At 48.7% G+C, this 27,989-nt stretch overlaps 2 protein-coding genes across 5 annotated transcripts in view; one reads left to right on the top strand and one right to left on the bottom strand.

Moving 5' to 3' along the window:
* LOC133395464 (venom phosphodiesterase) overlaps positions 1-27,989 on the top strand; it is a 40,336-nt gene that overhangs the window by 1,079 nt on the left and 11,268 nt on the right. The gene's annotated exons all lie outside the window — the stretch shown is intronic.
* On the bottom strand, positions 16-21,062 carry LOC133395461 (F-actin-uncapping protein LRRC16A-like). Of its 3 annotated transcripts, none has more exons than XM_061664369.1 (36): positions 20,905-21,062; positions 19,747-19,844; positions 18,341-18,391; positions 18,180-18,239; positions 16,889-17,001; positions 16,684-16,781; positions 16,542-16,612; positions 15,173-15,246; positions 15,018-15,093; positions 14,863-14,951; positions 14,685-14,779; positions 14,522-14,608; positions 14,339-14,442; positions 13,683-13,760; positions 13,518-13,594; positions 13,176-13,394; positions 13,017-13,086; positions 11,710-11,791; positions 9,480-9,579; positions 9,355-9,409; positions 9,004-9,176; positions 8,856-8,924; positions 5,795-5,888; positions 5,617-5,715; positions 5,418-5,546; positions 5,226-5,336; positions 4,650-4,825; positions 4,449-4,536; positions 4,127-4,255; positions 3,984-4,050; positions 3,732-3,916; positions 3,068-3,168; positions 2,531-2,993; positions 1,125-1,155; positions 562-660; positions 16-250 (listed from the first exon to the last, which is right to left on the bottom strand). In XM_061664369.1, the coding sequence occupies exons 1-36, from the start codon at positions 20,936-20,938 to the stop codon at positions 108-110; spliced, it is 3,888 nt and encodes a 1,295-aa protein (XP_061520353.1). In that variant the 5' UTR covers positions 20,939-21,062; the 3' UTR covers positions 16-107. The 3 variants fall into 3 exon arrangements, 2 of the variants coding, with proteins under 2 accessions (XP_061520353.1, XP_061520355.1); XM_061664371.1 differs by having other exon boundaries at positions 13,176-13,280; XR_009767240.1 differs by lacking the exon at positions 16-250 and having other exon boundaries at positions 606-660; positions 1,852-2,993.

The raw sequence follows: 27,989 nt of genomic DNA, 5'->3' as shown, positions 1-27,989 counted from the left end.
GCAGAACAATTGAACCAAACTGGCAAACAGATTTATTTGTATCTGTATGCAAATTATAAAGTGAACTGTACACTGGGTCAGGTGTCGATAACAACTCCTCCGCGCCGTTACGGAGCGGGCGGCGTCGGGCCGCAGGCGGGTAGGGACTTGGCTCGCCGGCGCCCATCCGGACTCCGGCGTGACGGCGACGTCTTGAGGGAGGACCAGCGTCTCCGCGGCGACGTCGCCGGAACACCGCAAGAGACGCATGCTGATGGGAACCGACAGTGTACCTCAGTACGACAGATACACCAAGTAGTACAACACTGCTCCCACTGTCACTCATGTGGCAGTTGCATATTAGTAGTGTTAGGGGCCAGAATATTACTGCGGTAGTGATAGTAGTAGTAGGAGTGTTTGTAGTATAACTTTAGTAGTAGTCGAAGTGTCACAATCGTCGCAGTATTCATAGTATTACTGTACAAGTAGTTATAATAGTAAAATTGTTCATAGTATTACTGTAGCAGTACTGGTACTAGTAGTTTGTATGTATGTATTAGTCTGTTGTTCATTGTGACTGACCATTGGCGTTGATCACTTTGCGTTCCTGACTTTGCTTCGGCTCGTGTTCAGACGGCGACCTCCTCAGGCGAGCTTTGACAGCCCCCGTCGTCGAGTTGCCTGACAGAAAACGCTACGTGTTAGCATCGTTGCGTGTTATGATTACATCGTAACATACACAACAAACACCATCATCGACATCTTTTGGCCTCCGGTTACACAGCACAACGGCGGTGCTGGGGCCCAAGGGACTGGGCAGACTGGTCTAGGCTGGCCTGTGTCTGCATTGGGAGGGACCGTTTGATTGGCTGTAAGGAGATGACGTACTGTACATTCACAACTATATAGTCCACTGTATAGAAATCCCTAAATAGTCATTTGGGAATTAGAAAATGCATTCAGAATCATTCACTCATTCCTTTCTCCCGAATCACTACAGACGTATTTTTAGTGAATTTAGTGGCGATGACGTTAGTTAGCAATCAGTATTTATGTCTGATGGCGTTAAACAAAAATCCATCTGAACTTCAGGATCAATTACTAAAATGTCAGTTTTGACCTGGTGAGCATTCGCGTGGACTTACCCATGTGGTCATCGTTCTCCAAAGAATCCGACTAGATGAGAGAAGAAAAATAGTTTCAATGTTGTCTTTTTAAAAAATATTTTCTTGTTGTTTACACATATTTACTAGCAGTGTATATCTGCTTAATTTATATTATGTGACTGTCTAACCTGGACTTTGTATGAAAGTGTCAATTTGATTTCAAACAACACCTTGGTTTTGTCATACGAGTGTCCAGAAAAGGCCCCTCAGACAGTTACTTCTGTTTGACCCAGTTTTGTATTTGCTTTGTACATATTTGGCTAAGACTGCCCCCTTTCCTGTGATTGGTTGCCTCCGTGTGGAAGACCCACTTGTGGGAGCACGCTGGCTCGGGAGATGAAAGGGAAGGAGGAGATCTTCGCTCGTGAAATAGATAAGTTGGAGAAATTCGAATGACCTGATTTCGGGCCTCTCTGCAGAAAACTGTCTGGAACTCAGGAATGCGTGGACGATTTGAAATCATATTTCACACGTTTACTCGGGTACCATAGAGCCAATATTACATCCTAAATACTAGAAAAAAAGTTGGTTTGGAAAACATATGTCTCAGCTATCATCGGGCAGGAGGCGGGGTATGGAATATGGAATTGCTCGATTCTGAGGCAAAAAGCGTGGAATCAGCTTGTAATTTTCAATTCTAAAGCAAACACCGACGTCGGCTTGAATCTGCTAATTAGTCAGCAGTTAAATAGGAGCGCTCACACACCTTGGAGAGCTGTTGCACCAAGTGGATTGACATGAATCATGGCGCCAACATGAAAGAGAGAATCCATCCATCCATCCATCCATTTTCTGAGCCAGCCGCTACTCCTCACGCGGGTCGCGGGCGTGCCGGCAGCCTATCCCAGCTGTCATCGGGCAGGAGGCGGGGTACACCCTGAACCGGTTGCCAGCCCATCGCAGGGCACGTACAAACAAAGAACCATTGGGACTCACATTCACACCTACGGGCAATTTCGAGTCTTCAATCAACCTGGCATGCATGTTTTTGGGATGTGGGAGGAAAGCGGAGTGCCCGGAGAAAAGCCACGCAGGCACGGAGAGGACATGCAAACTCCACACAGGCGGGGCCGGGGATTGAACCCCGGTCCTCACAACTGTGAGGCATACGCTCTAACCAGTCGTCACCGTGCCGACCAGGGAGACTTGATTATTTATTTGTTTAGTTTTTTTGAAATGTTAGTCATTCTGCGTCTTAATCATGTGCAGCAGGTTGAGTTGACTGTCTTAGGAGTAGAGAAATAACACTTGCCTCACTACTTACTTCAAGTACTTGTCTACTTCCAGTTCTTACTTACTTACAGTACGTATCTACCTACTGACTTACAGTACTTACGTACTTACTTACCTTCCTACAATTGTTGCTTTCCTTGTTTTCTTCTCACCTTTTGAGCGGCCATTTTCTCCTGCCGTGCCTTCATCTCCGCCAGAAGGTCGGCGCCCATGACGGGAATGCCCACATGCCTCGGAACCACGGGGCTGTCCTTCTCCTCAGCCGCTCCGGCGGAAGGCGCCGACACGTTCGTGTCAGAACCGTCGTTGTTCTGGGGCGGCGACCTCGGGGACCGCTGGGGTGTCGAAGACGGGGATGCGGGCGGGGACTCCTCAGTGACCTTGCCGACAGAGGGTGTAGGCGGCGCGAGGGCAGGGGATATGGGCGACTGCGTGAGGTCGGGGAACGCGGGCCTGGGTGGCCCGACGGTTGCGGACTCTTGGGTTCCCCCCTGGCTCTTCTCCGAGCGGGATGTCCGAACTTTGATGAGGTTGAAGAAGCCGCTCCTCCTGGAGTCCCGCTTCTTGTCGGCCAACTCGTGCGTGTTTGACGGCGTTGCTTGTGCGGCGGGGCGTCTGCATGGACAAGAAGCCATGTGATTAGCTCACATCTCTTTAACTCAAAGGAAACGGCTGGGCAAGGCCCTCACTTCAAGCTGACTTTCAGGACTTTCTTGGAGAAGAACTCATCCATGCCCTCGTCCACCTTTCCTATCATGGCCTGATGCTCCAACCCCACCGGTGCCTCACGCTGGAAGAGAGTAGGTAAAAGTAACTTTTGGGTTGTGGGGGCAGCAGCTTTTAAGCAGGGAAGCCCAGACTTCCCTCACCCGAACCACTTCGGCCAGCTCTTCCGAGGACATCCCGAGGCATTCCCAGGCCAGCCGGGAGACATAGTCTCTCCAGCATGTCCTGGGTCGTCCCTGGGGCCTCCTCCCGGTAGGACGTGCCTGGAACACCTCACCAGGGAGGCATCCTAAATAGATATCCAAGTCACCCCATCTGGCTCTTCTCGATGAGGAGGAGCAGCCGCTCGACTCTGAGCCCCTCCCTTCTCACCCTATCTCTAAGGGAGAGCCCAGACACCCCGCGGTGTGTCTGGGCTCTCTTGTTCTTTCGGTCACGAACCACAGATCGTGACCATAGGTGCGGGTAGGAACGTAGATCAACCGGAAAATCGAGAGCTTCACCTTTCGGCTCAGCTCCTTCTTGATCACGAGAGACCGATACAAAGTCTGCATGACTGCAGACGCTGCACTCGTAGAAGGTGTAAAAGTGGAGGCATGTCTACATTTTGTGTTCCCAGCAACCTACTGTGACTCTGCTGGGTTTGTTCCGTCTCCTGGCTTTGGGCCGCACTTTAGTGTAATGCCGCAGGGGAGGCGGTGACACCAGAGGCGGGAAAGCTGGCTGCACAAGGTCCGGCAGGCATGAGGGCGGCGGGTCCACCTCATGGACTGGCACCTCCTGAAGAGCTTTGTCCAGGTCAAACTCCATCTCTGAGACAAACATCAGAAGTTTTCCCTTGAGACACAAAGAACAAGGTACCACACCCCCACGACTTACCAAAAGCCACCGAGACTGGTCGCAGCATCCGCACCAGAATGCTCTTCCGCTTGGACTTGGCCGTCATCTGTAAGTAAAAGCACTTCATGAAGGACATTTACAACTTAGTGAACTGACTCACAAGGAGGAGGAGGAATTCCTACCACAGAAGCATCCACTCGGCTTTCCCCATCACGATCCCCCGGATGAATGACCGTCTCGTCCAGAACTTCTGTTTCCGTCTGAGATTCCGGACGTAGCGCAGGTTGGCCCTGCCTGGTCACGTGGTCGGCCTGCAGATGGAAGCAGGACGGGACGGAAAGCACAGATGGAGGTTGGAAGCGAGGGAGGACAGAACAGATGAAGGCCATGATAGATGGAAAATGAGAGCGAGGGAGGACAGGACGGATCGAGAACAGGACAGATGGAGGACGGACAAATGGAGGATGGCAGGGGACGGGGAAAGAGAAAAAAATACCTACTGACCAGCGTGTGGCGCCACGTGGACAAAGAGTCCAGGATCTGGTCCACGATACGATCGGAGATCAAGGACGCCACGCTGAGTTTCAGCTCACTGGGGAGAAAGACCAAAATTAAGAAGCTGATTAGGGGGACGAGACTCGCGTGGCAATTCGAGTCAATTGGGAAGTGGGGACACCAATGAGCGGTGGATCTGTCCGTTGTGACCTGATCTTGTTGAGGATGTCCACGCCCGTCTGCTCCAGGAGCGTCTTGGTGATGAAACTGCGAGGGACGCTCATCTTCACCGCGCCCGCCCGCAGCAGATCTGGCACAAGGCCGCTCATCTTCATCACATGAGGACATAAACCAGACGCCGCTTCCAACATGGACGCAAGCATTGTCTGCGGGGACGAGAACAGGTGTCAACAACTAATGCAAGTGCTCGTGTGGTCGCCACATGCTCGCACTAAGTGCAAAGTGGCTCATTAATGTGCGACTGAGCAAGAATGTACGACTTGACTCAAGTCATGATTTGACTCGACTTGCTTTAGTTTTGCCACTGTAACTTGAAAATGGAAGATGATGTGATCTTTCACTTCTAACTATGAAACGTGGGGGAAAAAGGTAAAAGCACTTCTGACTGTGTCGACGGCGTGCTGCGCTCTGCTCAGTGCAACGTGAAAAGCTTTAAGTCTTTGGACTTACTTTTGTCTTGCATACACATTACGCAACTCAGTCCTAGTTGAATCACCTCTGACACAAAGTTGTGTGTGTGGAGATAAACTTTCAATATGTTACTACCTCCAGCTGCTCATCCATCACAGCCGCGACCTCCCCGGCCACGGACTCCAGTTTGTCCTGAATGGCCACACGTAGACCGTCGCCCCCCAGGTGGTAGAGGTTGGGGAGCAGCTGGAAGGCCCAGAGAGGGAAGGAGCAAGTTTAAAAGGTCAATTCAGAACCAGTGCGATGTCATAGCTCAAGTTCACTTACAGTCTTGGAGTTCCTCGCGTCTGTCATCAGGTTTTCTGCCATCTTCATATCATCCTGGACTGTGTAGTTCTGGGAGTACATGAGCGAGTTCAGGTGATCCTGAACCTTCACACACATGGTGTCCATCAGCTGCACAAAGGAGCAGAGAGTCAGGAAGAATCCAGTCCGAGTCAGGCCAGTTGCGGAAGCGCCCGCCTGCCTGCTGCGTGGTGCTGGTGACGATGCCCTGCTGCAGCCGGTACGCCTGCTCCTGGAGGTACTTCCGAGTCTCGTGGTTCCTCAGCAGGAAGTGCTCCATCTGCATGCAAAGGCACCACATAAATGGTCGCAGTGGTTTCAAAGGAACCAAAAGGTTTGAGAACCAGTTAGGAACTGACCTTCAGGAGCGCGTCTTCTGTCTTTTCCGAGTTGGTCTTGAGTGCCTGGGCGGCGTCCATGATGGGAACTGGCATGAAGCGCATGGTGAAATTCCTGATTAGAAGAAATCGCACATGAGCGTTGTCATCCAATCAAATGATGCCGGTCACACACAACAAAAGTGTTTTCTGTTGACTGTGATTCCAGCTCTGCCTTTGCCAAGGTCCAGGCTGCTGACATGTGTAGCTGATGACCAAAAACAAGGGCCATTAAACCTGGCACACACATGTGAACACTTTAAGGTTTGTGAAGCGCAGGAAATTTGAGTTAGGCGTGTTGCATTCTCGAGGCACTTCTGGGGGGCTCCCTCTGCGGGACGCAAAACTACTCCATATTTTTCAAGCCGACCGGATGGTGCTGCTGTCTGGTGCAAGTAGAAAAAAAAATATTATGACTGCTTTCAAGGGGAAAGAACCGTAAAGGTCTCAACGTACCAAGCTGACGTCAGCAGTCGGTTGTGTGGCACACGAATGAGCAATCTGTTGGCCGTCGGCGGGCAGTTTTCGCCCGATTCAACATACTGACCGTCGGTGGCAGTTGATCACTCTGATTGGCTGTTAGCTAGTGCAGTGTTTTCCAACCTCTATTGAGCCAAGGCACATGTCTATTTGACCTTTTGAAATATTTCACGGCACACCACAAAACAAAAATTTTACAAAATGTGGCTACACAAGTACAGCGGACCCCCCGCACACTCACGGTTCGGCACCCGCAGATTCACCTACTCCGTGTTTTTTTTTTTTTTTTTTTTTTCTTCTCTCTCCTCTCTTCTCTCCCCATTTTCTTCCAATTTCTCAGATTTTTTTCCAATGTTTTTAAATTTTTTTCCCTCCCAATTTTTTTTTTTCATTTTTCTTATTGTTTTCTCTGTTTCTGGGGGGAACCAAACCTCGAAAACGCGTATTGGTGGTTTATCCCCGCTTATTCTAGAATTTGTTAGGTTAAAAAAAACAACCCTCCCCAAACTTTTATTTTTTTTTAAATCAATAATGGACACCAATTGTCCGTTGATTTTGACTTTTCACGGTCTGGCCCGTTCCACGGTAATGTATGTTTCTGCCTTCTAATAGAAGAGCATTTATTTGTTCTGTTTGTCACATATATACATTATATGTGATCAAATAAATGTAAATACGTATATATGGAATAATGTAAATTTCTAACTCATGAAGTGAAATTTTATCATTTTGCGGTACACCTGAAGAGCTCTCACCTCACGGCACACTTAATGTGCCACAACCAGAGGTGGGTAGGTAGTAACGCGCTACATTTACTCCGTTACATTTACTCAAGTAACATTTTCGATAAACTGTACTTGTCAGAGTACATCAAATGCACCATACTTTTTACTTTTACTTGAGTATTTATGTGAAGAAGGATCAATACTTTTACTCCGTTACAATGATCGACACGCCGTTCACTACTTTTATTTAGCCATTCTTCTAGTTCCTGGGAATTACGGTCTCTCAGGACCTGAAGTGTGCGATCAACATCAACTCCGTCCTCAAAAAGGCCCAGCAGAGAGGGTGTACTTCCTGCGGCGTCGGACAAAGCACGGCCTGCCACGGGAGCCGCTGAGCCGGTTCTACACAGCGGTCATCGAATCGGTCCTGTGTTCTTCCATCACAGTCTGGTTTGGTGCTGCTACAAAACTAGAACAAACTTCGACTGCAACGGATAATCAAAACTGCTGAAAAGATTGTCGGTACCCCCCTACCCACCCTGGAGGACTCGCACGCTGCCAGAACTAAGACAAGAGCGTGCAAAATCCTCTCGGACCCTCCGCATCCCGTGTCTCCAAAGTGTTCTCTGTCAATTGACCGTCTGTTGTCGTACTAGAGCGGCTCCAACTACCGGAGACAAATTCCTTGTGTGTTTTTTGGACATACTTGGCAAATAAAGATGATTCGGATTGAGAAAACACCTTGCGGTAAGTTGCAGATGTTTCTGTTATTGTTTTGGCAGTGGATATGGCAACATTAGCCCTGTCCTATGGTGTCGCACACACAATCACTCAGTCTGGTCAGCAAACAGCTTCTTCATCAAGTCATTTAAGTGACTAAAGCAAGTGTGTGTGGTTTTTAGGCAGTTAAAAATTGAAATGGTGGCAGGTGTGAGTCAACTCCCATATATGATTTTTTTTATTTTTTATTATTGTACTTGATGTTCATGCTCTGATTTAAAAACAAACAAAACCTTACAAGTTACTCGAGTAGTTTTTTCCACCGAGTACTTTCTTACTCTAAATATATTAGTCGTATAATAATAGTACATATTTGTTTATATTTCGAAAGTAACAGTACTCTTACTTGAGTACGATATTTGGCTACTCTGGCCACAGCACACTGGTTGTGAACCACTGAGCTAGCGAATCCGTGCAAGAGACCAGAAACGGAAGTGACAAAAGCAAACCAAGTGTGAAGAAGAAGGCATCCAAAGAAGGCGTGCACAGGATTTGCTCATTCGTCACTTAATGTACATGCAACTTCTTAACAGACATCCTGCGTCTGTGTCTGTGGTAGCGTGAGTGAAAATTATGCCGATATGCGTTGTTTCGGGTTACGATATCCGGTGTTTGTAGAGCGGACGTTCCGGTTACCTTTTTTTTGGAGTGAGGAACGGTGACTACCGCCTCCGGTAGTATGGAGGGGTATTACGTCTCTCACGTGTAGAAGGTACATAGTAGTTGACGTCGAGGTCAAGCTGCTGCGGTGTTTTCCGCCGTCGCTTTTACCGGCCCGACGCTGCGTCGGCCGAACGTTGGCCAAACATTGACCGACTTTCGGCTTGGTACGTTATGTTGAGACATTAACCCTTTACATGGAAGCAGTTAGGACCAAATTCGGGATAGGAAGTTGCTCAAATAAGCTGATCTGACGGGCAAAACCAGAGCTACCTAGTGACTGGACATCTCACAAGCACTGCAGAGCTTCATCTGAAGTCCTGGCTTTTATCAGCATGGTCCTCCTTTATCATCACCACCTCGACCACAATCTTTCATCCCAGGAAGGGGATACTCACTTCTCCAACGCGGACGCCACTTCCTCTAGACCCTGGGGGCTGACATTGTTCCTGTCCCAGAAAAGCGTCCTCCAAAAGGCGACAATAAACACGTGAATGGCAAAATGTGAAGACGGGTAGAAGACTGACAGAAGAGTGCGAGGCTCACCTGAGCTTGGTGTTGATCTGCAGGGCCTTGGCCAGCATTTTGGCGCCCATGTCGCCCATGGCGTTCCCTCTGATGTCCAGCTTTGTGAGCGAGGTATTGCTTCCCAGGGCGTTGAGGACGATGGCCAGGTCACCCTTCAGCTTGGAGTCAGCCAGCGACAGCGAGGTCAGCGGCTAGGTGGCGCAAGCCAACAACAAGCAGGTCTAGTTAGATCTGTAGCGTTCATCGTGTCTCTGACGAGGGTGTCATCCGAAACTGTTAGTCAGGTAAGAGAACTTCTCTTGACCCCAAAAAAGCCCCACATTTGTCTGAACACAAGAAATATAAAAATGTCGGTCTCGTTTCACTCACTGACTCCTCCTCTTGAATCATACGGACCAGGTCGTCCAGGACCGGAGCCACGTTCCTTACAGGAACAAGGAAGAATGAGTGGAAAAGAGACAAGCCGATACGCTGACACGGTGCAGTTGACTCACTTGGACTTGATATTCTGGAAGTTTCTGCCCAATGAAAGGTGGCGAAACGAGCGGTTCTTGGCCAGCCATACCAGCAGGGTGCTCAGGTCCCCGTCCAGACCTGACAAGAGACAAGAACACATAGCCATGAAGACTTTATGACGAGCTCAGCCGGACTCACTCGGCTTAATCACCACATTTGATTTCAAGACTGGGCCATATTGAAGTATTTACGGCTCGTCCTCGTTAGAGTGAACCGGAACCTATATCGGGTGACTTGAATGAAGCTAACATAAGAGTTTGCCGGAGTACCTGCAAAAAAAGTCTGTCCTTGTATGGTGAGGCTTGACTCCAGGTGCTGCGGCAAACACCACACAGGAAGGCTGGAGCCTAAATTTGAATCCCGAAGCCCAGAAGTGTGAGGTAAATGCTCTAACCACTCAGTTCCGGTGCTGCCCGTGTTCATCTAGTTTAGCAAAATACAACCCCAATTCCAATGAACTCGGTACGGAAAATGGTTGGATGGATGGATAGTTCGCAATGCACCGATATCGTCCTTGAATCGAATCAGCAACTATGAATCAGAATCAGACAAACACACAAGGAATTTGTCTCGTAATTCGAATCGTGTGACCCTTGTGCGGATTAGCGCTTCAGAGAAGGGATGCATGGGTTAATCTGTTGATTATTTTTTGGATTAATTCATATAATTCGGATACAAAATGTACAACCCCAATTCCAATGAAGTTGGGATGTTGTGTTAAACATAAATAAAAACAGAATACAATGATTTCCAAATCATGTTCGACCTATATTTAATTGAATGCACGACAAAGACAAGACATTTAATGTTCAAACTGATAAACTTGGTTGTTTTTAGCAGATAATCATTAATTTAGAATTTTATAGCTGCAACACGTTCCGAAAAAGCTGGGACAGGTGGCAAAAAAGAGCGAGAAAGTTGAGGACTGCTCATCAAACACGTGTTTGGAACATCCCGCAGGTGAACAGGCTCATTGGGAACAGGTGGGTGCCGCGATTGGGGAGAAAAGAATTGCTCAGTCATTCACAAGCAAAGGTGGGGCGAGGTTCACCTCTTTGTGAACAAGTGGGTGAGAAAATAGTCCAACAGTTTAAGGACAATGTTCCTCGACGTACAAATACAAAGAATTTCGGGATATCATCATCAAAAGGTTCAGAGAATCTGGTGAAATCACTGCATGTAAGCGGCAAGGCCAAAAACCCACATTGAATGCCCGTCACCTTCGATCCCTCAGGCGGCACTGCATCCAAAACCGACATCGATGTGTAAAGGACATCGCCGCATGGGCTCAGGAACACTTCAGAAAACCAATGTCAGTAAATACAGTTCGGCGCTACATCCGTAAGTGCAACTTCAAACTCTACTATGCAAACCAAAAGCCATTTATCAACAACACCCAGAAACGCCGCCGGCTTCTCTGGGCCCGAGCTCATCTAAGATGGACTGATGCAAAGTGGAAAAGTCTTCTGTGGTCCGACGAGTCCGCATTTCAAATTGTTTTTGGAAATTGTGGACGTTGTGTCCTCCTGGCCAAAGAGGAAAAGAACCATCCGGATTGTTATGGACGCAAAGTTCAAAAGCCAGCATCTGTGGTGGTATGGGGCTGTGTTAGTGCCAATGGCATGGGTAACGTACACATCTGTGAAGGCACCATTCATGCTGAAAGGTACATACAAGGTTTTGGAGAAACATATGCTGCCATCCAAGCGACGTCTTTTTCACAGACGCCCCTGCTTATTTCAGCAAGACAATGCCAAACCACATTCTGTACGTGCTATAACAGCGTGGCTTCGTAGTAAAAGAGTGCGGGGAGTAGAATGGCCTGCCTGCAGTCCAGACCTGCCTCCCATTGAAAATGAACGGCTGAAGCTGTACATCGAGCAAGAATGGGAAAGAATTCCACCTACAAAGCTTCAACAATTCGTGTCCTCAGATCCCAAACGTTTGTTGAATGTTGTTCAAAGAAAAGGTGACGTAACACAGTGGTACACACGAGCCTGTCCCAGCCTTTTGGGAACGTGTTGCAAATCTATTTTCTTTGTAGTGTATTCAATGAAATATAGGTTGAACACGATTTGCAAATCATTGTATTCTGTTTTTATTGATGTTTAACACAATGTCCCAACTTCATTGGAATTGGGGTTGTAGCTAGGGGAAGCACTGGTTGCCTGGCAACAATGACTGTCCGGGGATGAGATATGTCGGCACCGTTGTCGGAGATGTCCAAACTGGAGATGTTGGGGATCTCTGCGATGCAGCCCTCCAGGATCTGAGAGCCCGCCGAGCGCAGCTGAAAGGAGAGAGAGTGGGTCACGTGACCGGTACGCTAGTACCTGGTGGCGGGTGGTCGCAGCCAGCGTTGCGTCGTCCGCCGGACGCAGAACGCTATCGCAAGCACTCAGCTACGTCCACAAGCAAAATTGTATGATTTGTTCTATGAAATTGTATTGATTTATTCCCAGCAGTCAACGGGCTTCACTTGACTGCTCTGCTCTCACAGTTGGTGTGCCTGTTAGATTTTTCTGTCTCATCAGATTTCAGCCTCTGTGTGTTGCCAAGTCAATTGATTTTCTGTCCAATCAGATTTCAGCGTCTTATGTGTTGCCATACCAATGTAATCTCCCCACGGCCATCACAATCACTGGTACTGACACATGAAACTTTATCGCTACCAGCAAGGGGGCTTTTTCCTTCACATTTAAAATTCGTCCTCACGGGGCCAGTACACTGGCCGTCGACGATGTCAGCATTTTTCTCAAGTGCTGTTAACGTGTCGCTAAAATGTTGCTAATGTGTTGCTAGCATGTTATGAACATGTTGCAAATGTGTTGTAGCTTTACAACTGAGTGGAATATCAATGAGGGAGTTTCCACCCAAAGACTCCGGCGGACTGACAATGGGATCCGGGCCAGGCGGCTTAACGGCCCCAAAAGGAAGCTGCCTCGACGTTGAGTCTTCCGCACGAACACTGGCCACTGCATCCTAAATAAGGCTTGTCGCGCGAACCGACGAAGCCTGCGCGGCCGAGAGGCGAAGCGTCTTCCAAGACAAACGGAACAGTCCAGTTGCAATCGATTCAACGCCCTGACGACGAAAGGACCTGGATGAATGAGAATATTCACAGGCAACGTGTTGTAACATGTTGCTTTCAAATTCGTCCTCACAGTGCCGCAGTGTTGGCATTTTTCTGTTCCCTGATTGCTTAGTCCGAGCAAAAGTTGTTCAAGCCAAGTTTGATTGCAAAACAAGCCTGTCGCAATGTGCACACATTTGTCCGTTTAGTAATCTGCATCTCTGGTGAGCAGGATGTGGCGGTACTTTACTGAAATGTTTTTGACCTTTTCGACGAGCCGAATAGGAACGGCGCAGCGCTCCAGATGGCGTGCGCGGCACCGGCCGCCGTGTGTCGTTCTATTGCCTTTTCGTATAGTTTTGCTCGTTCGCATCGTTGTGACACGACGGCGGTGCCGCTCGGAGGAGGTGAAGTCAAATGAACGCCGCGCCTGAGCCGGTACCTCACAGCCGCTCAGGTCCAGAGACACGTCGCTCAGATTGGGGTTGCAGCCCAGTCCCAGCAGCAGTGCCCTGAGATCACATCAGCAAGCGCATGAAAACTGTCAACACGCGTGTGGAAACGGCGAGCTCGGTGTGAACACGCGTGACGGTGCTCTTACTTGAGCGCCTCGGCGGGAAGTCTGCATCCGGACACGTTGACGGAGCTCAGAGCCCGGGACAGGCTGAAGAACTGCTCGAAGGACGCAGGAACCTCCCTGCTCTTCCTGACGACACGGCAACACACGCCACACGTATGTACACGTGTATGTTCACACACACAGGACACGCACGAACAACAACTCCGTGACGTCGGCCTCGTCCGCCCAGACGGACGACGTCTGCCGTCGGGTTCGGTGGTGAGTGACGGTCACGTGACATTCGTGTGATAATCACGTGACGGTCATGCGATTGAGCGACTCATGGGATAATGATGTGAATTTCATGTGCGCGGCATGTTTCACCTGTGCGAAAAGGGCGTCTTTGACATGTTCAGGACGCGGAGACGCTTTAAACATCCTTCGAGAAGAGACGCTGATGTCTGAAACACAAACCGAAACGCACACACCAACGATCATTTTATTGTTGACTTTGGAACAGTGTGTGTGCGCGAGTGCGTATGTGTTCACCTGCTCCAGTGAGCAGTCAGTGCAGGACAAATCCAGAACTTCTAAGCAGTTGTCATGACTCAGGAAGTTGTGTAAGTTCTGGAAAGAGCAAGACAATCTGTGGCTAACACGTCGTGAACGTGTTGCTAACATGTTACCGATGCCACCGAGCGATGCGGCCGATGGCTTCCACACGCCAAAAACGCATTTCCGGGTTTGAAGCTCGTGAGACCCGGCCGGCCGCCACCGAGCCATATAAATACAGTATATAAAGCGTACATAAATTGTGTTTTCCAACGTTAACTATATAAATAGCGAAGCTTGAAGTCTGTCGCCAAATGAGCACGAGCGGTGCCGTACGTCGCGCGTCATTTATGTGAACGGGAGCCTCTCGATTTGTCCCTACGCTGGCTTTTATTTTCACAACTCGACTGTCAATTTATCTTTTGATGGTGGAACAAGAGGACTACATCAAAATATACAGTACTGTATGTGGCTCCGCAAAAGCCAATACAGGCTGGGAGCTTCACGTCGCAGGGCGCGCTTTGCGCAAATGGCTCGATGCGCGCGTGTGAAGCGACTGACTTTCTTTCTTTTTTTTTTTTTTTTTTTTTTTTGTCCCAGCCCGGTTTCGGTCACAATGCGTGACGTGTTGCGAAGGAGGCGTAACGTGGTACCCGCAGCTCGTCTCCTCTGAGTGAGTTTCCGGACAACTGGAGGTGTGTGAGGGTGGCGGCCATGCCGGGATTCGCGCACAGCGCCTGACACAGGAAGTTCGCGCCTGACACACACAAACGAACACGCGTCAGCGCAGCTGCTCGTCCAATACGCCGTCCTCCCGGCAGAGCCGATGCGGTCACCTTTGGGGGACAACGAGGTCCTGCTGAGGTTCAGTTGCTTCAGACCCTTCGCAAGTTTGCCCAGCTGAGCGCTCAGAGCGCATACACCTGAAACACACGAACACGCACACACTGTCAGCAGTGTGTGTGTGTGTGTGCGCGTTTGCGTGCGTGTGTGTTGAACCTTTGTCGTCTAGCGAGTTGTTGCTCAGGTTGAGGCTGCGCAGCGTGGAAGCGGGGTTATGACACAGTGCCAAGGACAGTTTGTGGGCAAAATCACTGAAGAAAAGAAACAAAAAGGAGAAGAAAAGATGAAGTAGAAGAAGAAGAAGAAGAAGACCCGTCGTCGTGCCCACTCGGACCTTCTGAGGCCGGCTTTGTCCAGGACCAGCTCCTCCAAACGATTGGATCGGGACATCACGTGCAGAATCTGCTCGCACACGTCTGTAGACTACACACACACACACATGAGGCCAACGTTCACTCACAGCCTCCCCCTGGCGTACGTCAACCATACCAGTTTGCAGTCTCTAGCGACCAGCTTGGTGAACCACTTGTTGTACTCCAGAGTGCCAACAATGGCCACAAGATCCCTGTGCACAACATAACGCAACGTCAAACATTGCAACACAACCCGTCACACAAAACAACACTCTTTGTACACACACTCACCTGCTGTCCAGGTGACTGAAGTCTTGCAGGTTGAGTTCTGTGGTGTCCTGACTCAGGTAGATGGTGTCCACGTCCTGACCAATAACAACAACAACAACACAAGTACTGCGTCGCTGTACACCTCGTACTGCACACGTGTCACATGTTCGCGTTTTTGGCTCTTGTACAAAAACGTTGAAGGAGGAAGTGGGTATTTGGATCATTGACTGGACTCGGTCCATTTTCGCAACAAAGACTTCGCTTATTCAGTCGCGGAATAGCGGCGGCCGGCCGGATTTCGTAGCCGCGAACGTTTGTTTTTGATGCAATGTGGCCTTTTTGCTTGGCCGTTACACGTGCGACGTCGTGACACCGTTCTATCAAGTTTGTTTGGCCTTTAATCCCAAAAGAGTCTCAAAGGGCTTCGCACGCCACAGTTGGGAAAAGATGGACGTCCCCGAGTCCAAAGGTTCTCAAACCGAAAATACGTAATGACCAACATTCGAATGCAGTAGCATATAACCTAGTCGACCTAGCCCGTCAAAAACACGTTTTTATTCTTTCAAAATATATTTCATATTATTGTAAGCGGTGCAGCTAATGGATGTAAGCCACTGTAATATCATGCAGTTTGAACAATATCGCTGATCTTAACAATAGGAAAATGTTTTGTCATGTAGTGCACAAAAAATGTTAGCTAAATGTTGAAAAACAAAGATTCTTAAAGAGTCAATGCAAATGTATTCAACTTGTTTTGCACACCACGAGAGGTAGCCCGCGTCACACTAGTGGTACTTGTGCCACACGTCGAGAAACACTTCCTGAGTCTAAACCCCCCCAACTGGGCAGAGAAAAACTCCCCCAAAAACATTTGGGGGGGAAAACCTTGAGATGGGACCACAGATGGAGGGTTCTCCCTTCCAGGGTGAACAGAATGTAATTTATTGCATGGTCTGGTTGTGCGCAGTGCCTGTGCAAACCGCATGAGAGTCCATCTAGCGAGATGAAGCGCCGCAGGAAAAAGGGATTCTTCCTCAGGACCTGAATTCGATCAAATTGAATCCCAATTTGGAAACGCAGCAAAACTATCGACCGATGCTCGGCGCCTCATGAAAAGTGGCGGCGGAACCCCGCACTCTGGGACGCGGTTCAGTCGGGTTCGGCGGCGGGACGAAGGGGCGAGTGCTACGTCGAAAGCGCTCGAGTAAAAAGTGTGAAACGTTTTGGGGGGAGTCAAAGTCTTGGGAGTACGAGGACCGCACGGGAAGGCTTGGGCTGGGGATGCACCTGCCCTGAAGGTTAAAATCCAGTAGGACACAAGAACAGCAGGAAGTAGAAGGTAGAGGTGGCAGTAAAATGTAGGGGGCGCCAAAAGCCGGAAAGAACTGACCCACTGGACCTCCTCCCTGTAGGCCAGGTTTAGATTGTCGCAGACGGCCCGGTACTGATCGGAGAATCCTCCTGGAACAGGAATCACGAGTCAGAACACCCATCAAGGCGCTTGCCCCACCCCGGTGGTGAAAGTACTCTACCGCAAGGCCCCTGGTCCAGAGAACCCTGCTGCTCCCAGACCGCCCGGAGGGCGTCCGATCGCTCGGGGGGCGTCACGTGAAACTTCTTCAGCAGACTCCTGGTGGGGAGACAAAACACCTTTGAGACCTGGGAACCAAGTCCAAAAGTCCAAGATTTTCAGTCCTGAAGACCTCAGATTCCAAAGACCTACGGGTTGCCACTTACATGTCCGGGCAGATCCGCACGAGACGGCAACCTACGTGGGTGATGACCTGGTCGCTGTCCTTCTGGGAACTAAACCACAGTGTCCGTGGCCCACGCTGGCACTCCAACAGCACCTGCGCGCAAACACAAACACGTCGTCACAGAGTCCACAGTTGTGGTGTGTGTTACGGGGTCCGTCTTAAGGTTCTTTTATTAGTCGTTAAATGCCTTGATGGTCTTGGGCCATCATATTTATCTGATATGCTTTTCATGGCATCAACCCTCGCGGGTCCTGAGGTCCTCTGGCACCGGCCTTTGAATTGTACCTCGAGTTCAAAGAAAAACGTACAACGAAGCCATTAAGGTCCGCGGCGCTGGACCAGCCTGCCAGGTGACTTCAGGACCGCAGAGGCTGTTGATATTTTTAAAAGGAGGCTCAAGACTCGGCGCTTTGCTTTTAGCTTCGAACTGATTTCTTATTTATTTCGACCTCTATTTATTACCTATTCATGAGATATATATATATATATATATATATATATTCATTTTGTATGTGTGTATTCCCGTATTGTGTTTGTATCTCGGTATAGCCCTTTGTGCTGCATTTTTAATGTATAAAAAGTGCTCTATAAATAACATTAGATTTCGTCATACTGCCCCCTGCAGGGCAGCTGTGGCTACACAAGTAGTTTACCACCACCCGGGTGTGACTGATGAGCGAATGAATAGTAATAGTGAAAATATAGTGTATAATAAATAGTGAAACTCAAAAGTGTAATGCATCATTATCATTAGAGACAAATTCCTTGTGTGTTTTTTTGGACACACTTGGCAAATAAAGATCTGATTCTGATTCCGATTACTATTATTATCCATCCATCCGTTTTCTGTCGCGCTTCTCCTCCCGCGGGCCGCGGGCGCGCCGGAGCCTATCCCAGCTATCATCGGGCAGGAGGCGGGGTACGCCCCGAACCGGTTGCCAGCCAATCGCGGGGCACATACAAACAAACAAACAACCATTCGCACTCACATTCACACCTACGGGCAATTTAGAGTCGTTTTTGGGATGTCGGAGGAAAGCGGAGTGCCCGGAGAAAAGCCACGCAGGCACGGGGAGAACGTGCAAACTCCACCCAGGCGAGGCTGGGGATTGAACCCCGGTCCTCAGAACTGTGAGGCAGACGCTCTAACCGCTCGTTCACCGTGCCGCCTACTATTATTATTGTTGTTATTATGATTATTATTCAATGATGATGAAAAAGAAGAAATGAATGTTGCTAACAGCTTTTTGCTGTTGCTTCTGACATTTCACCTGAGTGAGCTTGTTGCTGTGGAGATGCTGGATGTCCAGGTAGCTGAAGGAGTGCTCAACCTGCGCACACACACACACACACACACACACACATCTTGATCTCAATCCAGCTATTTATTGATTGATCGATCAAAAGGACACACACACAGACATCCGCTCACCTTGGAAGGGATGCGCGCTGACAACAAGAAGGCTCGATCTGATGCCAAGGCCTACACACACGCACACGCACGTTAGTACGCACGCAAGTACATGCAAACACAAGTATACACACACACACACGTATATACACACAGTACATGCACACGCAAGTACACGCACACACATGAGTTAGTACAAGCACACATGTACACGCTCACACAAGTATACACACACAAGTCAACGTACAATTGTTAATGGTTCGATACGGTGAGCAGTCGTGTTTCCATGGTAACGTGTTTTTGCCCGAAGATTGACAATCTTTTGAAGCCGCGCCCACCGCGTGGAGGCGGATGGGGGGGTCAACCTCAACCGCCGACACGTCCGCACACGCCTCGGCGCTCGTCAGCGTGTGCGGGCTTCGCCGTGGTATGTGTGTGTGTGTCATGTCTGCACAAGCCTGCGTGCGTGTGTGCATCGTCTCCGTGTGGAATGTCGACGAAGACGAAAAGTGCGAAATGCAGCTCGAAGTTCACAAGTCGACGTTCTTCCCGATTGGCCGACAGACATGCTAACATGCTAACGAGGCGGCTGCGAACAGAGAGGAGCCGGTTGACAAAAGCAAAGTCAGCCCAACTCGAATTCCCGCTCAGAAAGCGACGACACGAGCGGAATCGTTTTCGCCTCGTTTTGCGCGCGGCGAGAAACGAGCCCGCCGGAGGCAGTCACGAAGACACGCCGCCCATTTGGACGTGACGCAAAAGTAGCCACTTATTCAAATGTTGGGAACGCTCAGGCGGCCTCGCCTGGCGTGTCCAACTCGACGTGAGAAAAGAGCGAGAGAGCCGCAGGGGGCGCCGTCACGCTCGGAGCGGCGTCAAATCGTCGAAAATGCCGTCAACTCCTTCAACGCGAGGTCAAATTGTGAAAAACGGCATTGCCTTGACATATGAGCGCCTTGACTTACGAGTTGTTTCCAGATATGATTTTTTGTCTTGAAACGTGAGCAACATTGAAGCTGCGAGTGCGCTTCAGACCCCCACGGCGAGATGGCGCCAGCGCGCTTCACCATCAGTCCACATTAGTTTCCTTGCAGCGCGATGACAAAACCAGTTGGTGGCACGAATGCGCCAACTGCCAATCAAGGACAATTGTTTCGAATTTGTTGAGAATAATGTCATTTCACGTCTTAACTTTCTCTCTGAGCGAGAAAGGACAAAGTGATTGTAATCAGAAATTGTGTTTTGGTGGATTTTTTTTTATCAGAAGCACAAATCCTCACGCTGCGCACGACCCGCACATCCCTGATCCCCTTTTTCTCGTTATCGAAAGTTCCAGATGAACACAGGGCGTCCGCGACGACGTCGGCAGGCCTCACGGAGGAAGTTCAGACGGATGCGTGAGGTTGTTAAGGTCAAAGGTCACTCACCAGCACTTTGTTCTCCACCTTTGCGCTTTTGACCTCCGGCTGGACCTGGCACCTCAGCGTCAACTTGAGGCGCCGCCCCACTGCCTCCTGCACGCTCTCTGCAAAACAAGACAACAAGAACACAAGCACACAACACAACAAAATGATGACAAGAACACAACAAGACCACGACATACACAAAGACGTATTCAAGCAAAGTGTGGACAGCGGCGTGGGTGGCCGCCATATTGTTGCCCAACTTGACAGAACGCCACTGTGCCATCTGATGCAAATATCTATTTTGACAATTTACCATCTGTTAGAAATATTTTCTTACAAGTTACAAATATTTGAATATATATTTTACATTTTCATAAAATGAAATATAGGCGGCGCGGCACGTCGGTGGACGACTTGTTAGAGCGTCTGCCTCACAGTTCTGAGGCCCGGGGTTCAATCCCCGTGCCTGCGTGGGTTTTCCTCCCACATCCCAAAAACATGCACGGTAGGTTCACTGACGACTCTAAATTGCCCGTAGGTGTGAATGTGAGTGCAAATGGTTGTTTGTTTATGTGTGCCCTGCGATGGGCTGGCAACCGGTTCAGGGTGTGTACCCCGCCTCCTGCCCGATGATAGCCGGGATAAGCTCCAGCGCGCCCGCGACCCGCGTGAGGAGAAGCGCGACAGAAAATGGATGGATGGATATATTAATATTATATATATATATATAGAGAGAGAGAGAGAGAGAGAGAGAGAGATTTGATGTTAATCTGAGATGATCCTCAAGGTCAGGTCGTCCAGGGCCGCGCAACAGCACTCGCAATCATATTTTATTTATGCTGCGCGTACAGCGACTACTGTTAGTGCCGTACTGATGATCTCAGAGTGGAGTGGACACCTTCGAATCCTACTTGTTCTAGGCGAGACACGCCCCACCGCCATACGGTCGGCTGTGCTGGAAATAGTCAAGGACTTCAGTGGGATTCAGAATAGCGCCTCAAGGGACTGTCTGTTTTAGACTGCGCTCCGTTCCCCCGAGGCATGAAAACAAATGTCGTCATCTCATCAATCCGTCTTTCGATCTCTTCTGTCTTCATTTGGTGCGCCACAATATTTTGGGGCGTGTGACGATCAGCATTTTTAAAAAGCCCCCCGCCCCCAGAATGCAGCTGCTCTTACCAAACAATTCCTTTGGGAGTTCTGGGGCCTCCATTTCTTTCCTTCTTCACTCCTCACGGAAAGACTTGTCCACTTTTCCAGACCACCTTCTCCTGCTCCTTCAACTTCTTCTTCTGCTGCCAGCCAGCCTTCCCACGACAGCCCGGACCCACCCAAACACGAGCACGCGCACGAGCACGAGTGGGTAGTCCAATACACGCACGCGCGCACACAATCCCAATCCTGCCGCCCCCGCTGTGGCCCGCACGGCGCCACCTTGACACCTGGCGGTCACGTCTGAACATTACATCCACGCTGTCGTCACGTTCACACACTCGCCGATCAATTGTGTTCTTTATGCATTGTGACGATATTGTCTGGATTTTTGAGAAACTGCCTGTCAATCATTGAGCAAATCACATGTCCTCATTTGGTTTTCGCTTCACATTTCAGTTTAGCGTCCAACTGGACATCGAGAGCAACTTTCACCAGTTTCCTTTCTTCTTCTTCTATTCAATTGTTTCCATCCATCCATCTATTTTCTCTACCACTTATCCGCGGGTGTGCCGGCGCCGAGCCCGGCTATCTTCGGACGAGAGGCGGGGTTCACCCCGAGCTGGTCGCCAGCCCATCGCAGGCCACATACGGTGGCTACGGAAAAGTATTCAGGGCTCCTGAAGTTTTTCCTTTGTTATATTGCAGCTATTTGCTAAAAACATACAACACATTAATGTACACACAGCACCCCAAATTTTTGAAGACTTATTCAAAAAGAAAAACTGAGATATCACACAGCCATAAGTATTCCGACCCTTTGCTGCGACACTCGTATATTTAACTCGGGTGCTGTCCATTTCTTCTGATCCTCCTTGAGATGGTTCCACACCTTCATTGGAGTCCAGCTGTGTTTGATTTTACTGATTGGACTTGATTAGGAAAGCCACCCCCCTGTCTACAGAAGACCTTACAGCTCACAGTGCATCTCAGAGTAAATGAGAATCATGAGGTCAAAGGAACTGCCTGAAGAGCTCAGAGACAGAATTGTGGCAAGGCACAGATCTGGCCAAGGTTACAAAAAAAAAATTCTGCTGCACTTCAGGTTCCTAAGAGCACAGTGGCCTCCGTAATCCTGAAAGGGAAGCCGTTTGGGACGACCAGAAGCCTTCCTAGAGCTGGCCGTCCGGCCGAACTGAGCAAACGGGGGGAGAAGAGCCTTGGTGAGAGATGTAAAGAAGAACCCAAAGATCACTGTGGCCGAGCTCCAGAGATGCAGTCGGGAGATGGGGGAAAGTTCTAGAAAGTCAACCAGTCACTGCAGCCCTCCACCAGTCGGGGCTTGATGGCAGAGTGGCCTGACGGAAGACACATGAAAGCCCGCATGGAGTTTGCTAAAAAAAAAACAAAAAACACCTGAAGTACTCCAAGATGGTGAGAAATAAGATTCTCCGGTTTGATGAGACCAAGATAGAACTTTTAGGCCTTAATTCTAAGTGGTATGCGTGGAGAAAACGAGGCACTGCTCATCACCTGTCCAATACAGTCCCAACAGTGAAGCACGGTGATGGCGGCATCATGCCGTGGGGGTGTTTTTCAGCTGCAGGGACAGGACAGCCGATTGCAATCGGAGGAAAGACGAATGCGGCCAAGTACAGAGATATCCTGGACGAAAACCTTCTCCACAGTGCTCAGGACCTCAGACGAGGCCGAAGGTTCCCCTTCCAAAAAGACAATGACCCTAAGCGCACAGCTAAAATAACGAAGGAGTGGCTTCAGAACAACTCCGTGACTGTTCTTGAATGGCCCAGCCAGAGCCCTGACTTAAACCCAATGGAGCATCTCCGGAGAGACCTGAAAATGGCTGCCCACCAACATTCAGCATCCAACCTGACAGAGCTGGAGAGGATCTGCCAGGAGGAATGGCGGAGGATCCCCAAATCCAGGTGTGAAAAACTTGTTGCCTCATTCCCCAAAGACTCATGGCTGTATGAGCTCAAAAGGGTGAGTCTACTAAATACTGAGCCAAGGGTCTGAATACTTATGGCTGTGTGATATTTCAGTTTTTCTTTTTTAATAAAGCTGCAAACATTTCAACAATTCCCTTTTTTTCTGTCAATAAATAAAATGCTGTGTGTCCGTTAATGAGGGAAAAAAATGAACTTCAATGATTTTAGCAAATGGCTTCAATATAATAAAGAGCGAAAAATTTAAGGGGGTCTGAATACTTTCCGTACCCACTGTATAAACAAACAGCCATTGGCACTCACAGTCACACCTACGGGCAATTTAGAGTCTCCAATTAATGCATGTTTTTGGGATGTGGGAGGAAACCGGAGTACCCGGAGAAAACCCATGCAAACACCGGGAGAACGTGCAAACTCCACACAGGCCAGGCCAGGATTTGAACCCCGGTCCTCAGAACTGTGAGGCAGGTGTGCTAACCAGTTGTCCACCGTGCTGCCCATTCAAGTTTGTATTTCTTTTATTTGTATTTTTTTTCTCCTGTATTTTCTTATTGGCAGTTCAGTGTCCAAGTTGTTTGCACGTTGGCCTCACACTTGTCGGGTTTCAGGTTTGAATCTCAACTTTTGGAGTCGGGATGTTCTCCGCGTGCTCAAGTTGGATTTTGCTCCCTCCTTCCAAAAACATGTTAGCCTATTAGCATGTTAGCGTGTCAGCGTGTTAGCATGTTAGCTTGATCGAAAACCAAGAAAGTGGGACTGGAAATGCATCTTTGCCCATACAGCGCCCTTCAAAAGTATCGGAACGGCAAAGTCAATTCCTTTGTTTTTGTTGTGTACTGAAGACATTCGGGTTTCAGATCAAAAGATGAATACGAGACAAAAGTTCAGGATTCCAGCTTTTATTTCATGGTATTTACTTCTTGACGTGTTAAGCAACTCAGGACGGAGAACCTTTTGTTTGAAGCCACCCACTTTTCAAGTGAGCAAAGGTATTGGAACAGACATGATTCAATGAACTTTTAAAGTGACTAACGTGAAAGATTTGCTGGCATGACCCTTGCTTGCAACAACTGCATCAAGCCAGCGACCCATTGACTTGACCAGACTGTTGCATTCTTCATTTGAAATGCTTTTCCAGGCCTTTACCGCAGCCTCTTTCAGTTCTTGTTTGTTTCTGGGATTTTCTCAATTCAGTCTCGTCCTCAGGAGGTACAATGCATGCTCAATTGGGTTATGGTCCGGTGAATGACTCGGCCAGTCTAAGACCTTCCACGTTTTCCCCCCGATGAAGTCCTTTGTTGTGTTGGGAGTGTGTTTTGGGTCATTGTCTTGTTACACGATGAAGCTTCTCCCGATTAGCTTGGATGCATTTTTTCTGCCGTACATAACATGAAAATAAAAGCTGGAATTGTGAACTTTTGTCTCATATTCATGTTTTGATCTGAAACCCAAATGTCGTCAGTATACAACAAAAAGGAATTGACCTTGAGGTTCCAATACTTTTGGAGGGCACCGCACCTCGTGATGGTAGCAGCAGAATAAATTCTGAAGTCTACAAAACCGTTTCGTCTGGCAATTTACAGAAAAATGCAGCCAAGCTAATCGGGAGAAGCTTCATCGTGCAACAAGACAAATGACCCAAAACAACAAGGGACTTCGTGAGGGGGAAAAAGTGGAAGGTCTTAGACTGGCCGAGTCAATCACCGGACCTTAATCCAATCGAGCATGCATTTTACATCCTGAAGAGGAGAAACCCCCAGAAACAAACAAGAACTGAAAAAGGCTGCACTAAAGGCCTGGAAAAGCATTTCAAATGGAGAATGCAACAGTCAATGGGTCGCGGACTTGATGCAGTTATTTCAAGGGTTATACCGCCAAATATGAAATGTTATTCACTTTAAAAGTTCATTGAATCATGTCTGTTCCAATACTTTTGCTCACTCGAAAAGCGGGTGGCTTCAAACAAAAGGTTCTCCGTCCTGAGTTGCTTGACACGTCAAGAAGTAAATAGCATGAAAAAAGCTGGAATTGTGAACATTCAGCTCATATTCATCTTTCGATCTGAAACCCAAATACAACAAAAACAAAGGAACTGACCTTGCCATTCCAATACCTTTGGAGGGGACTATGTGCGACTGGGCAGTTGTCTGGCGACCGATCCAGGGTGCGTCGCTGGATCTCACCCGACCGACGACAACTTGAGCGGTCGGATGGAGTTGTCCTATCGTGTTTACGATTGTTTCATGTTGTGTTTCTACGACTTTTGATGTTCTTGCGCTTATCGATTATACTGGGGAAGAATTTGAAAAAGAAATTGTGTTCAGTTAGTTTTATGCTGATTCAAACTAAAATTGGCTTGCTGATTCCAAAATTGCAGTCAGTTTTTTTCTCGCACGTCAAGGTTTTTCTCCACGGCTCACCCTCCAGATAAGCAAAATTCCACTGATTAGCTGTAGCAAGACTTGCCAGCTGATTACGACTGGATTCCTCTGCAGCTGCGTGGCAACTTGTTTGTGCAGCCACAATTGAGGTGAGAGGTTGCGAGCGGCTCCCAATAGGTCGCTACTATCAATATCTGCAAACAGAAAGCTAGCATCGCTCCATCCATCCATCCCTCCATCCATCCATCCATTTTCTGTCGCGCTTCTCCTCACGCGGGTCGCGGGCGTGCCGGAGCCCATCCCGGCTGTCGTCGGGCAGGAGGCGGGGTCCGCCCCGAACCGGTCGCCGGCCCATCCAAACAAACAACCAGTCGCACTCACGTTCACGCCTACGGGCAATTTAGAGTCTCCAATTCACGCCTGTTTTTGGGATGCGGGAGGAAAGCGGAGCGCCCGGAGAAAAGCCACGCAGGCGCGGGGAGGACATGCAAACTCCGCGCAGGCGGGGCCGGGGATCGAACCCCGGTCTTCAGAACTGTGAGGCTGACGCTCTAACCGGTCGTCCACCGTCCCGCCACAGAAAGCTAGCATAGTAGGAATTTAGAGGATTTGTGCCATATCCTTTGTAAAACATTGGAGTGTCAAATAAACATTGCCTTCGGGCCTGTTTCTTTCATATTTCATTGTATGACAATATTTGAAAAGTTTTATAAAACAAGCCCATATCGGTTAAGTCCAGTATTTTCCACATTTTTTGAGAAAACGGGGATCTATAGTTCCAAAATTGGATGTGTTAGTTAGTTAAAAGCAGCTCACGTAACTCAACAAAAATTGTGTTCCCCAGTATGATTTTTTATGACGCATGACAGTCTTTCCAATAATATCGGTGTGTGTGTGTGTTGACCCCGCTGTCACTCAGTATATCGAGTACAGTATGTTACATAAACCAAACTTGAGGGTTAGGCCACTTGATTAGGTACATGTGCAGGGGGAGCAGCTCGCGATGAGCAAGAAGTGACATCACACATCTTATCTGCGTCTTCTGCTAATCAATTACTCGAGTCACGTCCGCCTGGTCCGGAGGTCGCCCGCCGCCCTGCGCCGCCCTGCGCCGCCCTGCGCCGCCATCCTCGCCCGTCATTTCCGCCGTCTTCCTCGTCGCCACCGGTCATGAAGCCACCGCAGAAGAAGAAGCAGCTCATCCTCGTGAGTTGCGCTGGCGCACGTTTCGTGAAATAGCAAATGCAGATCAACGATTGCGTCGCTCTTTGTTTGTCGAAGTGTTCGTAAACACGCCGTTGCTATGGTTACGCTAAGCCGACTTTGCTAAAGATTGACAGCCCGATGAATGAAAAGTAACTCCGTATTTCATATTTCCTCTTCACGGAATGAACGAGTCCTCGCACATCGAGCCGGTCAATTCTCAAACGCCATCGAACAAATAACTGTAAATAAATATTCTTGTTTTTTTTAACTGGGAGATACTTGTCAATCACCCTGAACAATAACTTTATCTTCGCATTCAAGAGATCAACACCACCAAGAAATGCTAAAGTGGCTATAAAAAGTCTACACACCCCTGCTCAGGTTTTTTGTGATACAAAAAAAGGAGACCAAGACAGAAGATCGTTAGAAACCTTTCTCCACTATTAATGTAACCTTTGACCTGTACAGCTCCAATGAAAAAGAAAAAGAAATTCTTGAGAGGGGAAGTGAAATTAAACAAGTGAAATAAAGTGCAGACGGGAGCTAAAAATACTGAAAAGTAAAGTAAAGGTAAAAGTGTTGTAACTTGTTTCGAATTATATGACTCAAGTAAAAGTGAAAAGTAGGCCTCCAAATATTTACTTGAGTAAATGTATTTTTACTGAAGAAACTGAATAACTGGCGAGTAACTTCTGAGTGATTATATTTTAGAAATTTCAAAGCATGAACGTCAAATCGACCAAAATATGAAATCGGGAATGTGCAACTTCGAATCACTTTAAGTCAAACAATAATCCATTTTTATCCTCACCAGGGTCGCGGGCGGGCGTGCTGGGCACACACAGAAAAAACAACCATTTCGCACTCACATTCACACCTACGCGCAATTTAGAACCTAGCACGCGTGTTTTTGGGATGCGGGAGGAAAGCGGAGTACCCGGAGAAAAGCACATGCAAACTCCACACAGGCGGGGCCGGGGATTGAACCCCGGTCCTCAGAACTGTGAGGCGGATGTGCTAACCACCGTACCGCGATAACCAATTCAATTTAAAGGAATTCACTTGATCTCAGGCAAATTCAGCCACAAGAATGGAGCTCCAGCCCGGCCCCCCCCGGTAAAATTGTTCTCGAACCGCCACGTACGTGGGGGTGTGGCCGTGTTCACCATCAACCAATCACATGCTAACTGGGAGTCAGCGCACATCTGCTACCATTTAACGGGCCTCTGATTAAGCCCAAATAGGGTTCAGCCGTTCTAGTAGGCTTTTCCTGAAGGTTTTGGGCTGCCGCCGACTTCTTTTTGGAACTCCTCCCGATTCACCTCCTCGACCACCTCGACGAAGGCCCCAGTTCCAGCCGGAGAACAAGAGCTCGCCCGCATGATGCCGCAACCGCCGTGTGTCGCCGTAAGTGCGGTGTGCACTGTTGACCTTTCGGAGTTCCCGCCCAACGTGCAGCCAGGCGTGGATGTTTTTTTGTTGTTGTTTTTTTTTGTTTTTTTGTTTTTTTATCTGGGACACCACGTCCCAGCTAAATGAAGATGGGAGATTGTCGTCA

The sequence above is a fragment of the Phycodurus eques genome, chromosome 20, assembly GCF_024500275.1.
Source record: "Phycodurus eques isolate BA_2022a chromosome 20, UOR_Pequ_1.1, whole genome shotgun sequence".
In the NCBI taxonomy this organism is placed as follows: domain Eukaryota; kingdom Metazoa; phylum Chordata; class Actinopteri; order Syngnathiformes; family Syngnathidae; genus Phycodurus; species Phycodurus eques.
The sequence above is the reverse complement of the archived record's forward strand: the minus strand, read 5'-3'. Positions and strand labels throughout refer to the sequence as shown.

Excerpts from the sequence above, each read along its gene's own strand:
- LOC133395461 (XM_061664369.1), bottom strand. The coding sequence starts at position 20,938 with ATGGAGGCCCCAGAACTCCCAAAGGAATTGTTTG. Across the intron at positions 13,761-14,338 it reads TCAGAGGAGACGAGCTGCGG|AACTTACACAACTTCCTGAG; the intron begins GTACCACGTTAC and ends TGCTCTTTCCAG. Across the intron at positions 5,547-5,616 it reads TCACCAGCACCACGCAGCAG|CTGATGGACACCATGTGTGT; the intron begins GCAGGCGGGCGC and ends TCCTTTGTGCAG.